Source organism: Neoarius graeffei, chromosome 2 (genome assembly GCF_027579695.1).
Source record: "Neoarius graeffei isolate fNeoGra1 chromosome 2, fNeoGra1.pri, whole genome shotgun sequence".
In the NCBI taxonomy this organism is placed as follows: domain Eukaryota; kingdom Metazoa; phylum Chordata; class Actinopteri; order Siluriformes; family Ariidae; genus Neoarius; species Neoarius graeffei.
The window spans coordinates 48,505,490-48,521,306 of NC_083570.1; the positions used below are offsets into that span (position 1 = coordinate 48,505,490).

Genomic DNA, 15,817 nt, shown 5'->3' on the forward strand with positions numbered 1-15,817 from the left:
TTCCAGCGAACGAATGTTGGATAGCAGGATTGAAGGAAGTGTGGGTCTGTACGGTTTAGCTTTTAGCCTGGCACTGATACCCGCTCGACTGCCCCACTTGCTGGATCTAGCACACGGCTTGCGACGCATGCTAGGTCTCTCCCACCGCTTGCGTCGCCTCCAGTGTCAGCCGGTGGCAGGAGGAGAGTCCGCTACCTTGCAGGCCTCTGGGTCTTGCCAGTGTAGAATGCCTAGCTTGACAAGTGCTTTGGGTTCCAAAGCCATCACAACTCCGGAAATATCGTTTGAAAAGTTGGCGTTTCGTAGTCTGAGTAGTAAGCTTCTATTGTAGACTACTCTCATACAAGACTGCGACGGTACAGACAACACATTTAACATAAAACGCACATCGCTATCGGGAGCTGGAGTAGCCGCTGCCATACAGGGCGCCGCCATTTTGGTGATTTTACTGAGGACTTGTATGAAACCTCTGATCTGTTGAGGAGCGTTGGCTATAAGCCCGTATTGAAAGAGGGTGCAGTATCAACAATTAAAGAAAAAGTACTTTATTTTTTTTAAAAGGAAAGTGAGTTCAGTTGCACTAGTCCTCCCGGAGTGAGCTGAGGGTTGTTGCTAAAACCCAGGATGGAACGGGACAGGACATATCGCTTGGGCAGTGACCTCCCTGCAGTTGTTACTAAAACCGGTGACATCCTGTTCCGTCCCGGGTTTCAGTAATTGCCTGAGCCCAACAGTAATGGCGGACTACACAGTATGAAGAAAAATGAATGAGTGGAGCAGCCGTCTTATTTCTAAACTGGATATTGCTGCCATCTCGCCCTTACGTGGAAGTGAATGAATGGAGAACTGAACAAACAACTGAAAGTCAGATTGTTTCAAAAACAATCAGCCTTCAAGAAGGGAGAACACAGACAGGTAAGCTCTGACTCATTTGGATAAAAAAAAACAACAAAAAAAACTTGTTTACCTGCATTTAGATTAATACATGTAACTTGTATTGTGTGTTTAAGTTACCGGTATAAGATTATTTAATTTGCTTCAGAATGTGATGGTCTCAGTTCATCTGATTATTTAATTAGCCTTTTATGTTTTATCCGTGAAAATGCATGCATGTACATGTATGTTGCACAAGTTATAACACCCATCCTGTTTTAATGAGAGTCAACCCACAATCAATGAAGTCAAATCAGTCTTAGTTGAGCAAGTCGGTAACGGTATTTCTTACTTTCACCATAAATTTTTATTTATATGACTTTGGTCTATAGCTGTAAAAGGCCTCGGCCTTAAAACCGGTTACCGCTGTGACGTCATGCACTTGGGGCTGGCTGGCCAGCGAGGCAGCTCGAATGCCAACTTTGCGGTTGATTTTAACTCTCAAAAATATATTTTTTTATTCCCATTTATGCAGCATACAAGAGTCAAGGATGGAGATACTATCCACTCAAATGTATTTAGAAATAAAGGCTCTGCGTCTCTCCTTTAACTGGATTTCTTACACTGTCTCTAAACTCTGGTGTCCTGTTCCAGAGAATACTAGGAACACATGCTCTATAGGTGTTATTTTAAATATGGGTTGGTTAAAACCTGGTCTATTCAGGAGTATTCTGTAAGAACCTGAACCCAAAATGAAAATGCATGAGCAGTCCCTTAAACAGCACACCTTAAACTTGGCTGTGATCTGGCTGATGAGGGGGATGAACTCCTGCAGGTCTTTGGGCTCACAATCCTTCAGCATGTGCTCGCTGGCATTGGGGATAAAAGGCAGGACCTCCTCCTCCAGGCAGATGATCATGCGGTGGAGGAAGGAGCGTACGGCACTGCGCAACATGCCCCGCTGAACAGGACAGCTCAGCGCAGGCAGGAATGTCTGCAAGCAGTCCAGATAGACCTCCGAGCAGCCGCAAAGCTTCACTGTCTGCTTATTACTGAACGCCTTGCTGGTGCGGCTGAGAGAGAGAGAGAGAGAGAGAGAGAGAGAGAGAGAGAGACGCACACAAATATGTACAGTGCTGGAATACAGAGCAAACACAAAAACACTCCAACATTTGTCCTAAACAGTAAATCCACCAGTGACTTGGATTATACTGATCAGTGAGCTGATCTGCATGAGCTAGAGAGCAGTGGCTCCCAACCTTCATCAATTGAACCCCTTTAACCCAAATTATTTGTCCGCATGTTCGTGGCCAGGTGATTTCATGCTTTCAATAGAAAGTCCAAACATATCACACACGGGCAGGGATCTGACTCGTTACCGCTGCCTAGGAGGTTATGTTCTCGGTGCAGTTTGTCTGTAAACAGGATTACACAAAACCTACTGACCCCATTTCCTTGAAACTTGGTGGAAGGGTGTTGCATGGGCCAAGGAAGAACCCATTAAATTTGAGTGGATCCAAGAAGTAATTTTTTTTTCCTTTCACCCATACGGAAAATCCAGTAGTTTTTTCAATAGTGAAAAACGACCAATGTAGAAATTTGGTGACTCTATATCATAATAGACATTCATGGGTACCAATACACATGTAGACACATAAATTTGGAAATCTATCCAGACACAAAGTAATTGTACATTTGTGCATCAGAAAAGAGTCGAAATGCAACCTTGGCGGAGGCTACTGTCTGTGCTCTCTGAGTCCCTTTCTAGTTACTGTCTGTGCATGTCCATTACACAACGCTTACCACTTTGGAACTTTTGTGGTCTGATTAGGGTTTGGATTTTTCTCCTCCATCTTAGGTGGGGTTTACATTAGACCGTATCAGCGGATCATCAGATTAACATTTTTAAAACAATTAGCGTGCACACAGCAACGCCAATACACGATTCGCGTGCACACAGCAACGCCAATACACGGATACGCTCGGCTCCGCAGGCATCCTGCGCTCCAAATCACTCTGCCCTGAACAGCGAGTGCCCTCTGGAGGGTGCGCACTCCGGCCCTGCGCAGCTCACAGAGCGCGCGAGTGAAGCGCACGAGCAGTGATTCGGGACTGAGCCGCTGTGTGTGAGATCCTAGTGCATATCGGGCATGCGCGTCACTTACCGCTTGCAAGTGGAAGGATGGCAAGCCTAAAGACAATCATAACTACACAATGGGCAGTATTTGCATCAGTATTTTCATACTTTTATACTCTTTAATGAAAGGTGATACAAGGCGGAAGTCCGCGCCGTTTTTCAGCAGTCGCGTCACATGACCAACGCCAGCGAATCAGGAAGGTGGATGTCACAGTGACGTTGTCCAATGACGATGCCAGCTAGAGCTCAGCACAGCGTATCCGCGTACTCTCAATGTTTACACAGCACCGGACCAGACACGATCTGGATTGAATACGTGGACCCTGGCGGATTCCTGTTTCCCGGCGTTTTAATGTAAACGGACAGTGCATCCGCGAAGAAAACGAGACAGATACGGTCTAATGTAAACTTGGCCATAATTCCTTTTAAAGGAAACATTTGTCCATTTTAGAAGCTATTTTAAAGCATATACGCAGAGCCACGGCCTCACTTTCGTTTATAATGCCTTGAGACCTCAAGAATGGCACAGGAATAGTTTTAAGCGTTAACAATAAATCTAATACAGTAATTTTTACAATTAAAGTGATTTACATAGGTAGTGGTCTGAGCGAATGACGTTGACGTCCGAAACATCACAGCAGGAAGTCTATCGGTCTCATCGCCATTTCCGCTATACTAAAAACACAGCTGACTGCACCTCCGATCCTCCATTCTGAGCTAATTTATCACCATGCCACGTAGATGTGTTGCTGACGGGTGCAGCAACACGACAGACGGTGGATTTACGTTGCATTCATGGCCCCAAGAATGTTCAAACTGCAAAGATTTGGACGCGTTTTGCAAGTTCACGGGCGCATTGGGCGGCTATGAAGTGGTCTCTCCTCTGCTCTGCACATTTTACTGAAGACTCGTACGAGACCTGTGATCTGTTGAGGAGCGTTGGCTATAAGCCCGTATTGAAAGAGGGTGCAGTACCAACAATTAAAGAAAAAGAAGACTTCAAAAAAAGAGGGGAAAAAAAAAAAAAAGTGTTATTTATTTATTATTTATTTAAAGGAAAGCGAGTTCAGTTGCACCAGTCCTCCCGGAGTGAGCTGAGGGTTGTTGCTAAAACCCGGGATGGAACATATCGCTCGGGCAGTGACCTCCCCGCAGTTGTTGCTAAAACCGGTGACATCCTGTTCCGTCCTGGGTTTTAGTAATTGCCTGAGCCCAGTAGTAATGGCGGACTACACAGTATGAAGAAAAGTGAATGAGTGGAGCAGCTGTCTGATTTCTAAACTGGATATTGCTGCCATCTCACCCTTACGTGGAAGAAGTGAATGAACGGAGAACTGAACAAACAACTGAAAGTCAGATTGTTTAAAAAACAAAATCGGCCTTCGAGAAGAGAGAACACCGACAGGTAAGCTCCAACTCTCATTTGGATAGATTTAAAAAAAAACAAAAACAAACAAAAAAAACCCTTGTTTACCTGCATTTAGATTAATACATGTAACTTGTATTGTGTGTTTAAGTTACCGGTATAAGATTATTTAATTTGTTTCAGAATGTGATTGTCTCAGTTCATCTGATTATTTAATTAGCCTTTTACGTTTTATCAGTGAAAATGCATGCATGTACATGTATGTTGCATAAGTTATAACACCTATCCTGTTTTAATGAGAGTCAACCCACAATCAATGAAGTCAAATCAGTCGTAGTTGAGCAAGTCGGTAACGGTATTTCTTACTTTCACCATAAATTTTTTTATTTATATGACTTTGGTCTATAGCTGTAAAAGGCCTCGGCCTTAAAACCAGTTCCTGCTGTGACGTCACGCGCTCAGGGCTGGCTGGATCAGCGGGGCAGCTCGAACGCCATCTTTGCGGTTGATTTTAACTCTCAAAAATGTACATTTTTTTTATTCCCATTTATGCAGCGTACAAGAGTCAAGGATGGAGATACTATCCACTCAGAAATTTATTTAGAAATAAAGGCTCTGCGTATCTCCTTTAAGGAATTGTGAAGATGACGTTTTTAGCCAGAAAGAATGAATTAGATAGCTAAACATGATAATTTGTGCTTCACTCGTGCCAAGAATGTGCCATTATCACTGAATTAACCATGGGTTATATCCTATCAGTATATCATTAATGTACTCAAGAGGTTACAATAAAACATTAGAACGCTAATTTTGTACATCATACATACACACCTTAAAACATGTAAGTTACATTAAAAAAATAACTTAATTTGGTGTTGATATTTCCATCACAGGCTCACACACTCCGTGCAATGCCACCATGAACCTCTGGTGGTCATCAGCGTTTAATTCAGCACCATTTGTCACTTCTGAGCCTTTCCAGTGTGAATTGTGTGATGTTCGAGTAGACAGCGTGGCATATACCTGGCAAAGCCCACAGCATGACTGAGGCAGTCAGCGAGTGCAGTCTGTCTCTCCTCGTCGCTCTCCTGTAGGAGTTTGGTCAGCAGCAGGCGGAAAGCCTCCATGAGCGGTGTGAGCAGACTGCGCATGAGGACCTGTTTCCTGTCAGCTGGGCTCTCGCCGTTCACGATCAGAACACCGGCTGTCTCAAACATGAACAGCTGATCGTCGCTACTCAGGAGTGCAGGGAATCCATTTTCCTGGAAGAATGCGAGAGTTGCATGACATCTGTGTGCGTGTGCGTCAAGTGCATCAGTGTGTGATACTTACAGGAGGCGTTAATGCCAGAAGGTCCTGTATTCGGCTCAGGATGTCTTCGATATAGGCATTCATGTGTTTACTGTTGAAAGGGGAAAAAGTAAAATATGTAGTGAAAAACACTGCATTTTGTTGTTCACCTAAATGTTGCTTCTCAATTTGGTTTCAGTTCAGGGTGCAAGGCAAGTTTCCACTCATCAGCATCTAGAGTAGATGCTGCAGTTGCCTGGAGACTACAACTACATGCATTGAGGTTTCTTTTTTTTTAATTTACTTTATATATTAAAAAAAAAAAAAAAAAAAAAAAAAAAAAAAAAAAGTGTGAGTGAAGTGAACTCCCAGTTTAAAACTAGACTGCATTTCCGCAGACAAAATACAAAGTGTGCTTGCTGAGCTGTAACAGAACAGCTATCATGCTAGCATGCCAACATGCTAATGCCAACATGCTAACAACTAGCATACTAACATGCTAACAGTATACTAACATGCTAAAAGATAGCATGTTAACATGTTAATGCTAACAGATAACATGCTAACAGCTAGCATTCTAACATGCTAATGATCGTTATTTGTTAAAATACTAACACTAAGGCTAATATGCTGACAGATATCATGCTAACAGCTAACATGCTAATGGCTAGTATGCTAACTTTTAGCATGCTAACACGCTGAGGGTGACATGCTAACAGTTAGCATGCTAACATGCTCAAGCGAACTCGCTAACAGCAAACACTGCATGCTACCGTGCTAATCTTAACATGTTAACAGCTCTCATGGTAACATGCTAATGGTGAACATGCTAACAACTCGCGAGCTAACAGGCATGATATCGTAATGGGTAACATGCTAACAGCTAGCATGGTAACACGTGAATGCTTATATGCTAATTGCTATCCTGTGTGCGCGCGCGTAAGTATTCCTAATAAAGTGGCCATTGAGTTGAAGTTGATTTGCTGTCAAAGTCTCAAATGAGCAGATCCTTGCCAAATGCATCATCACCTATGGGGGAAGGGAGGAATGACTCAGTCAAGCTTCCATTGATCACGGCAAAATGGAGAAAAAAATGGACGGATGAAAGGCAAGACAAAGCCAAGTGCGGGTCAGAACCGATATCGTGCATGTGATGGTGATTTGGCCTGAGGTGCCGTATGAAGTTTGGTGGATTTGTTTGAATGTTTGAATGGGGCCAAAAATCAATGGAAGCCTATGGAGGTAAAAAGAGATATGAGTGAAAACCAAGGAAAAGATGAGTGCAGGTCTCAGATGAGGGGATGGATCTGTGCGGGGACTTGGCCTGAGGCATCAAGTGAAGTTTCTTGAAGTTTGGTCACTTGGTTAAAAAAAATTGGAGTGTGAAAGTTTTTCTCCTGAAACACCATTCATTTTCAATGGGGCCAAAAATCAATGCAAGCCTATGGAGGAAAAAGGGATGAGCAAAAAGAAAGGAAAAATGAATGCAGGTCAGAACCGATTGCATGTATGTGTCAGGGGAGTTGGCCTAAAGTATCACATGAGGTTTGGTGCATCTGCGATGGAGTGTGTCCGAGTAGGACGATTCGATTCATGAGCCCTATTCATTCTCTATGGGAAAAAAACCAATAGAAAAACGACAAGAACAAGAGAACGGGCACGTTGATCAAAAAAGCTGTATACAAGCACACCATCACTTCGGGCCAGATGTCTCAGAGTTGGAACGGTGTCCATCTCGAATGCCCTAGGAGGAGTAGTGGATCCAAAAAACGTGTCGGAATAAGGCAGAATAAGCAAACTTAAGAACAATAGTGTGCTTGCCTTTGGCAAGCACACTAATAATTATTGTAGGCGGAAAAACAAACTGTACAAAAAACTAAAATGGTCTATAGTTTATTCTTTTACTAATGTTAATCGGGTTTGGGAGTTCACATCAATACAATCCTCTATACCAGCAGTCCCCAACCATGGACCAGTTTCATGCAAGATAATTTTTCCAGGGGGGAATAACGCATGTAAAACACAATAAAGTGCAGACTATATCATTTTCATTATTACATATATAATGTAAATGCAATTACAACATCTGTGGTGTTGGTTGGCAACAATAATGCACATAAGGCCAAATTTAAAAAAAAAAAAAAAAAAAAGTGTTTCTGGTAACCCGACCGTCGACCGATCGAGAATTTCCGCGTCGAAATTGCCGACCGTAAAGTTATTACAAATTTCCCTCGATACTTTAGTGTAAGCGGCATTAGTTTGTCATAATTCTCTGTTTCAACGCATTCAAGTTGTGAAAAAAAAAAACGATAAGTAAAATGTTTCGCCACTTCTATCAGCCCACCTGCATAAACATGGGCGCAGCCATCTCGCGCAGAACATCATAACTCGAACTCTCGCGATATTCATGTCAATCGCGCGAGTCGTCTGATAAACTAACATCATGACGGCCACTGACAGTGGCAGTTCACAAACTTAACGCATTGTGTATTACCGTTGGCAGATGTTCACACCCATCATCAGGTCTGAGAAAACTAGCATTGATCGATTTATCAAAAACTTTTAATTATTTAAATGCTTTCCACAGACCAATTGACATTACATCTAACGTCCAAGTGAAGACTTCAGCACAGTGTCAATGTGAATCCAGCACACCTGATTGTGATTTTTACAATATCGATGATCTCGATATGACAGTATTTGATATATTAAGTGTTTTTCCTGATATCCGATCGATACGGTTTGGGTGTGTAGAAGTTGAATCAGTGCCAACCCGAGTGTGTAGAGACACAAGAAAACGCATTCGATGTCATGATGCAGGCAGCACGTTCAGAAAAGGGAAAAACCAAAGAATTTCAGAAAAAGCTTCAAAGGGAGGTAGACCCACACATCGTCTATTTAGTACACTTATTCTCGGTGGCCTCATAGCTGGCTGCGGCCATGGAGATGAACACGACGCTAATAGGAAGATAAGAGAGTTCAATGGCAAATGGAAGTTTGGGCGAGATTGGCTAGTCTCATCTCATTATCTCTAGCCGCTTTATCCTGTTCTACAGGGTCGCAGGCAAGCTGGAGCCTATCCCAGCTGACTACGGGCGAAAGGCGGGGTACACCCTGGACAAGTCGCCAGGTCATCACAGGGCTGACACATAGACACAGACAACCATTCACACTCGCATTCACACCTACGCTCAATTTAGAGTCACCAGTTAACCTAACCTGCATGTCTTTGGACTGTGGGGGAAACCGGAGCACCCGGAGGAAACCCACGCGGACACGGGGAGAACATGCAAACTCCGCACAGAAAGGCCCTCGCCAGCCACAGGGCTCGAAACCGGACCTTCTTGCTGTGAGGCGACAGCGCTAACCACTACACCGCTGTGCTGCCCCTTAAAGTATCATGGTGAAGAAAAAACTGCGATTTCCTGGCAACAAAATTGTGGCTAGTGACTTGCGAAAACCACTAGCCACAGTGGCCGGTGAGCAAAAAAGTTAATGTAAAGCCCTGACACACACACAAAAAGCATTATTGCCTCAGCATCAGTAGACTCCTCAACCTGGATTGTGTACCACAGTGACTCATTAATCCTCTCCAACAACTGTGCCTCAATGTCCTCTGCCATTTCATCAATTTGTCTAGTTACGGTGCTAGCCGAATGAGGAACACGTTAAAAAGGTAGCGCTGCAGCCTCTCCCAAAAGCGCACAGCAAATATCCTTAGCAGCAACCAGGATCAACTCATCACCAATAGTAAACGGCTTTTTAGCTTTAGCAACACGGTTAGCCACTAAGAATGACGCGCTCAGTGCAGACACACCAGTTGCAATGCACCCATAATTGTAGGACTTGGTATTTTCTTTTAAATGCAGCTCTTTTTGTTGGAAGTCTTGGAGTCTTCTGCTGTCTCATTGGGTCTTCCCCCCCTTTTCAAAGCAGCTCTTCAGCAACGTTTTTTTTTTTTTACTACTAGTGTTAGCTTGTGGGCTTACCGATGAATGGGGAAAAAATAAGGGGGAAGAGAGAGAGTTTTTATTCTTTGTGTGGCCGTGTATCATTTGGTACCAGGCCCGGTACTGGTCCTCGGCCCGGTGGTTGGGGACCCCTGCTCTATACAGTCCGAGTGCGCGCACAGCTGACTTACTGTAATGTTTTGATGAACCTGGAGAAAAGGTACGCCACTCTGCTGCGCACCTTTGGACTACTGTGCCTCAGGCCACGATGATCCAGGAACGCCATCTGAATACAAGTACACACACACACACACACACACTAATGTGAATAGTTTGCATTAATGGGTGGATGAGGGGCAAGTGGAGTTAAAACTCACCAGGACAACTGGAATGTGCTGAGGCTCCACAGTGAAGAACTTGTCATAGCGAACAACAGTCTCAAAGAACTCCAGCGTCACAGAGGTGTGTTGGTACTCGCTTACGCCACTAGAGAGGAGCTGCACAGTCATGCGCACAAATAAACAAATTAATGTATATAAATTTGTGTCCCCAAGCCTTTATTACATCTTTTCTAAATTCCAGATTTATAACACAAGACTACTATAACTTAAACGTGTTTTATGCATGTGTACGGAAGCTGAGAGAGGCCCTTCGTATAATCCTTTTTTTTTTATTCACCTTGTTATCCTGAGATAACGACATAATTAATTCAGGATCTCGAGAAAACACAGCTAATTCGAGATCTCGAGAAAACAAAACCGTTATTCCGAGATAACGACATAATTAATTCAGGATCTCGAGAAAACACAGCTAATTCGAGATCTCGAGAAAACAAAACCGTTATTCCGAGATAACGACATAATTAATTCAGGATCTCGAGAAAACAACTAATTCGAGATCTTGAGAAAACAAAATTTCATGATCTCGAGTAAACAGCTGAGAAATGGTTCATTCAGGTGCGCCAAGAGACTTGTGATATGCTGACTTTGGGGCTATTTCTCATTCTGTATAGACGCAACTTTGGTCATTAGAATGTCTGGAATAATCGATCACCTAATAAGGCAATATTTTGATCAGGGGTTGACACAGGGAGAGATTGCATTAAGTCTTTTAATAAGGGATAATTTCAAAATTAGGCTGCGGCACCTCCGCAGAAGATTGGCCCGGCTTCGTCTCTACCGACGGAGATACAGTGATCCAGCTGAGGCCCTTCATATAATCCTTTTTTTTTTTAAATTCACCTTGTTATCCCGAGATAACGACATAATTAATTCAGGATCTTGAGAAAACAACTAATTCGAGATCTCGAGAAAACAAAATTATTCCGTGATCTCGAGAAAACACAAAAAAGATTATATGAAGGGCCTCTCGCGGCTTCCGTCCACAACTATAAATTAAGATATTACTTGCACCGATTTACCAGTCTAGCGGGAAGTGTGTTATAGTTAAATAATTAACACTGGGGTTGTGTGACATGAACCTGAGGGCTTACACTTAATGCATGACTGTATAGAAGCAGTGGTGATGCAAGTGACACTGTTCACACATTCACTGCATATCTTGTGTACTTCTGGAAGATTTAAAAGCAGCATTCATAAGGCAGCACTTCAGAGCCAAAACATCCCTATCCATCTGGTTTCCAAATCGAACTGGAAAATGGCGAGTAATTTAATGCTACGATGTTAAAAACACAGACAAGTTCTGTGTCTTAAAACTTTGTGCCGTCGTCATGCGTCCTCATGAGCTTTAGGTCAAGTCAAAATCTCATCTCGCAAATCTAGAAGAAAGGTCTTTTGGTAGGTTTGATTATACGGAGTTTATTATTGAGCTCCGTTTCATCCAACACTGAACACTAAAGCTAACTAACCAACTAAAATAAATGTTAATAATCAGGCCTGTGTTCTGTTGCTGGAAAGTTCAGGGAGCGACGAGGGGGGGAAAAATTATACACATACACATATATATATATATATATATATATATATATATATATATATATATACACACATATATATATATATACATATATACACATACATACATATACATACATATATATATGCATGTATGTGTATACATATACATACATATATATATATATATACATATATATATATATATATATATATATATATATATATATATATGTATATGTATACACATACATGCATATATATATGTATGTATGTGTATATATGTATATATATATATATATACACATACATACATATATATATGCATGTATGTGTATACATATACATACATATATATATATATGTGTATATATATATATATATATATATATATATATATATATATATATATACACACACACATACACATATATATATATACATATATATATATACATATATACACATACATACATATACATACACACACACACACACTATATATATATATATATATATATATATATATATATATATATATATATATATATATATATATATACACATATATATATATATATATATATACATATATACACATACATACATATACATACATATATATATGCATGTATGTGTATACATATACATACATATATATATGTGTATATATATATATATATATATATATATATATATATATATATATATATATACACACACATACACATATATATATATACATATATATATATATATATACATATATACACATACATACATATACATACACACACACACACTATATATATATATATATATATATATATATATATATATATATATATATATATATATATATATATATATATATATATCAGATCCCAATAAATAGCCAGAATATTATAGAAGTCTAAAAAATTTATTATTTATGCATACAATTCAAAGAACACCAAAGGCATCATGGGTAGACTATACAAGGCTTTCACTTCAATGAGTAAATCTTCAACAGACTACATAAAGGAACGCTGGGAAAAGGAACTAAATATGGTAATAACTGAGGATATGTGGAGTAAAGCATGGGAAACCCGGTCCACTACTACAAGTTCATTCTTTTGGAGAGACTTCTACTGGAAAGCTTTGACCCGTTTCTTCATTACCCCCTATCAAAAATCAAAATCAAGTGGGTCACAACACTTCTGCTGGAGGGAGTGTGGATCGGACTCGGCAGACCATGCGCATATTTTCTGGTTATGCCCACATGTTCAGCCTTTTTGGAAGGGAGTGGGAAACTTGATATCAGAGGTTCTGGATCTGGTCATTGAGGCCATCCGTAAAAAAAAAAAAAAAAATCCATTTCCTGTCCACCGGGTGAGCAAAAAAATTCAGTCGGGAGGGAGGGATTTTTTTTTTTACTATATGGATGGATAAGAAATCGCAATGCTGTGTTTGCTTTTTCTTTCAGTACTTTATTACAAAAGCAGACATTTAATAAAATGACAGTTTAATCAACTGAAACTTGTACAAAAACTTTAAGTTAGCATTTTAAATGCTGACTGCAACATTTGCAAAACTTTTACAAAAGGTACTTAAAATGTCCGACACACGGACTTTTTGTAGTTCTAAATCGAGTGTTAGGCCGAGTTCGGATGAAATTACACTATTAAACTGATCACTGAATGATTTGTTTTTCTGAATCTTTACTATTTTGTTGTTCGCTAGAATACCATTTTGCGATTTCACACTTAAGCAACATGTTTGAAAACTCCAGATCTCCTTCCTTCATGGTGGCTGCCATTTTTTTGTGCCGCACGGCACATGCGCAGAGCTGATTCAGTTCTATATTCTGTGCGGAATGCAGGGCTTTCCACAAGCGCCGGCTGCCGGCCATACAGCTGACTACTTTAATGACTTATTTTTGTAGCCCACAGGCTCTAAATATTAATTTTCGATTTTAATAAAATTAAATGTTTATCTAACGGACTGACAATAATGTCAAACTGAACCGCACTCATTTAAGTTGTGATTCGCGCTGTTTGTACCGATAATAACCACAAATTCCCCGCCGACTTCGTTGATCAAGGGAGAGTAACTCATCCGCGGCCCCGACATGCAGTGTGTGCACGCACTCGGTGGAGGCAGTAGTGTGTCGGAGGCAACAGGAGCAGAGATAACGCTTATTTTGTCTCCGGTAAACCAGTCTTCTGGTTTCAATTATTTGTTCAATTACGTGCTGGCATCAAAAGACACCGTTGGTTGTAAATGAACCCAAACTGAGTGGTTGGAGTGTATTTTCATACACAAATGGAGAAATGTTGGCTGAGTGTGTAATTGTGTAGCCCCACTGCAGACCGTTGTTGTTGTTAATTCATAGCATGCTCAGCTGCGTGAATGTGTCATGCACCGAAAATAAGAGATTTACAAGCCAGGAACGCCTCATGATGCAATACGCAAGAAAAGAAAGAAGATTTACTGCCATTTTACTTTGTATTTGAGTAAAGTGAATAAATAAATGGTCTGTGGAAAATACATTTAATCCTGGGAATTGCATGCACAGGAGTTTATTTTGTGTTTACTCCCCCAGCTGCTACTTATTTGTCATGGGTGGCTAGTATGAGCCTTAGTGGAAAGCCCTGGGAATGTGGAAATGTCAGGTTCGATTTTAGATTTACGAACCCGAAAAAAATGTCGAAAAACCGGCGTTAAAAAAAAAATTTTCAACCGCACAAACGGCACTCACCCGGCCGGTGGACCGGAAACAGAACATTTTTTAATAATGGCCTGATTTCTCTTTCAACGTACTGTACCTCGGACATGTCCCTCAAGGTCTTAGTAAAAGTGACACATCTTCTGAAGATATTTACGGTCGCAAGTTAAAAAAAAAAACAAACAAACAAAAAAAAAAACTAAATGCTGGCTTCAGAAGAACCCTCCCACCATCTCTGCCCTCATCAGTGTGATCAATACTATCCGTCTGATGGAGAAAATGACTTTCACCCTTCGATTTCAGAAAGAGAAGGGGGATGTACTTTGGAATAAATGGGACTGTTATTACCAAATAAACATTGAGTAGCTATATCTATATCCTCTTGATACCTCTTAAATCTGGTGGTATGTACCTGTGACTGGTTTGTTTGTTTTTTTCCCCCTTTTCTACTGATTGTATTACGTGCTGTCATGTCCCAGACCTCCCGTTTCTATTTTCTTGTTGGGGGGGGGGGGGGGGGGGGGGGGGGGGTGTTAAAAAAAATGATTTGAACAGTATTCATAAAATAAATCAGTGTTTAGGGAGGTCTGCAACATTTATTTTGTAGTTAAAGGACTTCAAAAAGTTTTTGAATGCCTGGAATAGATCATAACGACTTCAGAGCTTGAAACCTGTTGTAAACCTTCATCGCACCAGAGACTGAGGAAGGCATCTTCATCTTACCGTCCTCATCATGTCCTGTAGAGTGCTGGCTTTTGTAGCATCGCCACTGAAATGAGCTCCATGTGACGCAGGCAGTGCTTCTCCCAACATGTAAAACAAGCGGATCGCCACCTCCACTTCCATGAACCGAGCCGTTTGCCAGCTCCTACACACACATTATATTTGCAGCAGTGGAGTTAGCATGGCTTTTTGCATTGCTGTGCGTGTTTGTGGTGAAGCCGGGTCATACCGCATAGTGCTGGTGAAGACTCGATGCACAGATTCCAGTAAAAGCTCCGGCGAGACCTGAGCCAGACGGTCCAGCAGCATTTTCAGCTGCTTCCTGTACTCCACAAACATTGCCTCATCTTCGCCCTTAGAGACAGAAGTAAGATTTAAGCAAAAGGGGAGTTAAATAAACCTTCCTGGCATTGTACCAAGAAAACACTTATGACAATAACATTACCTCATTTTCAAAGTTGTACTCATCGTCATAGGTCAGTTTTTTCATAACAGCTAGCATAATGGCCTGCGCAAAAGAAAAGAGAAAGTGTTAAAAATGGCACTGCGTAGTATGACAGGAGCAGAGAAAAAAGACTGAACAGTGACTTCTTACCTCAATATTACTCTTCTGCTGATCAGTAAGGACAGGAAGCTGTGAAGGACAGAGGAAACCACACATGTACCTTAAAACATGAGCTATGTGACCGTGACTATGAGCATCATCTGCAATAAGAATTAAAGCTAGACAGCCTTTCGATTCCATAAAATCTGTGAAATTTAGTTCCCTCTGAAATGTGGTCATTGCGATATGTTTATTTCTGTAACCTCTCACAAAACACCAGGCCTTTCTGCATCTGGGAAGTTATTTAATGTGTG

At 41.0% G+C, this 15,817-nt stretch overlaps 1 protein-coding gene across 1 annotated transcript in view; it reads right to left on the reverse strand.

The window, feature by feature from the left end:
* The window catches only part of xpot (exportin, tRNA (nuclear export receptor for tRNAs)), a 113,301-nt gene that overhangs the window by 21,314 nt on the left and 76,170 nt on the right, over positions 1–15,817 (reverse strand). Inside the window, exons 10-18 of the mRNA XM_060914362.1 lie at positions 15,555–15,593; positions 15,405–15,467; positions 15,189–15,313; positions 14,960–15,104; positions 9,994–10,113; positions 9,808–9,902; positions 5,709–5,778; positions 5,400–5,638; positions 1,661–1,946 (exon numbers count right to left, since the gene is read on the reverse strand). Coding sequence (XP_060770345.1) covers positions 1,661–1,946; positions 5,400–5,638; positions 5,709–5,778; positions 9,808–9,902; positions 9,994–10,113; positions 14,960–15,104; positions 15,189–15,313; positions 15,405–15,467; positions 15,555–15,593 — 1,182 coding nt within the window. The remainder of the gene's footprint in view (positions 1–1,660; positions 1,947–5,399; positions 5,639–5,708; positions 5,779–9,807; positions 9,903–9,993; positions 10,114–14,959; positions 15,105–15,188; positions 15,314–15,404; positions 15,468–15,554; positions 15,594–15,817) is intronic.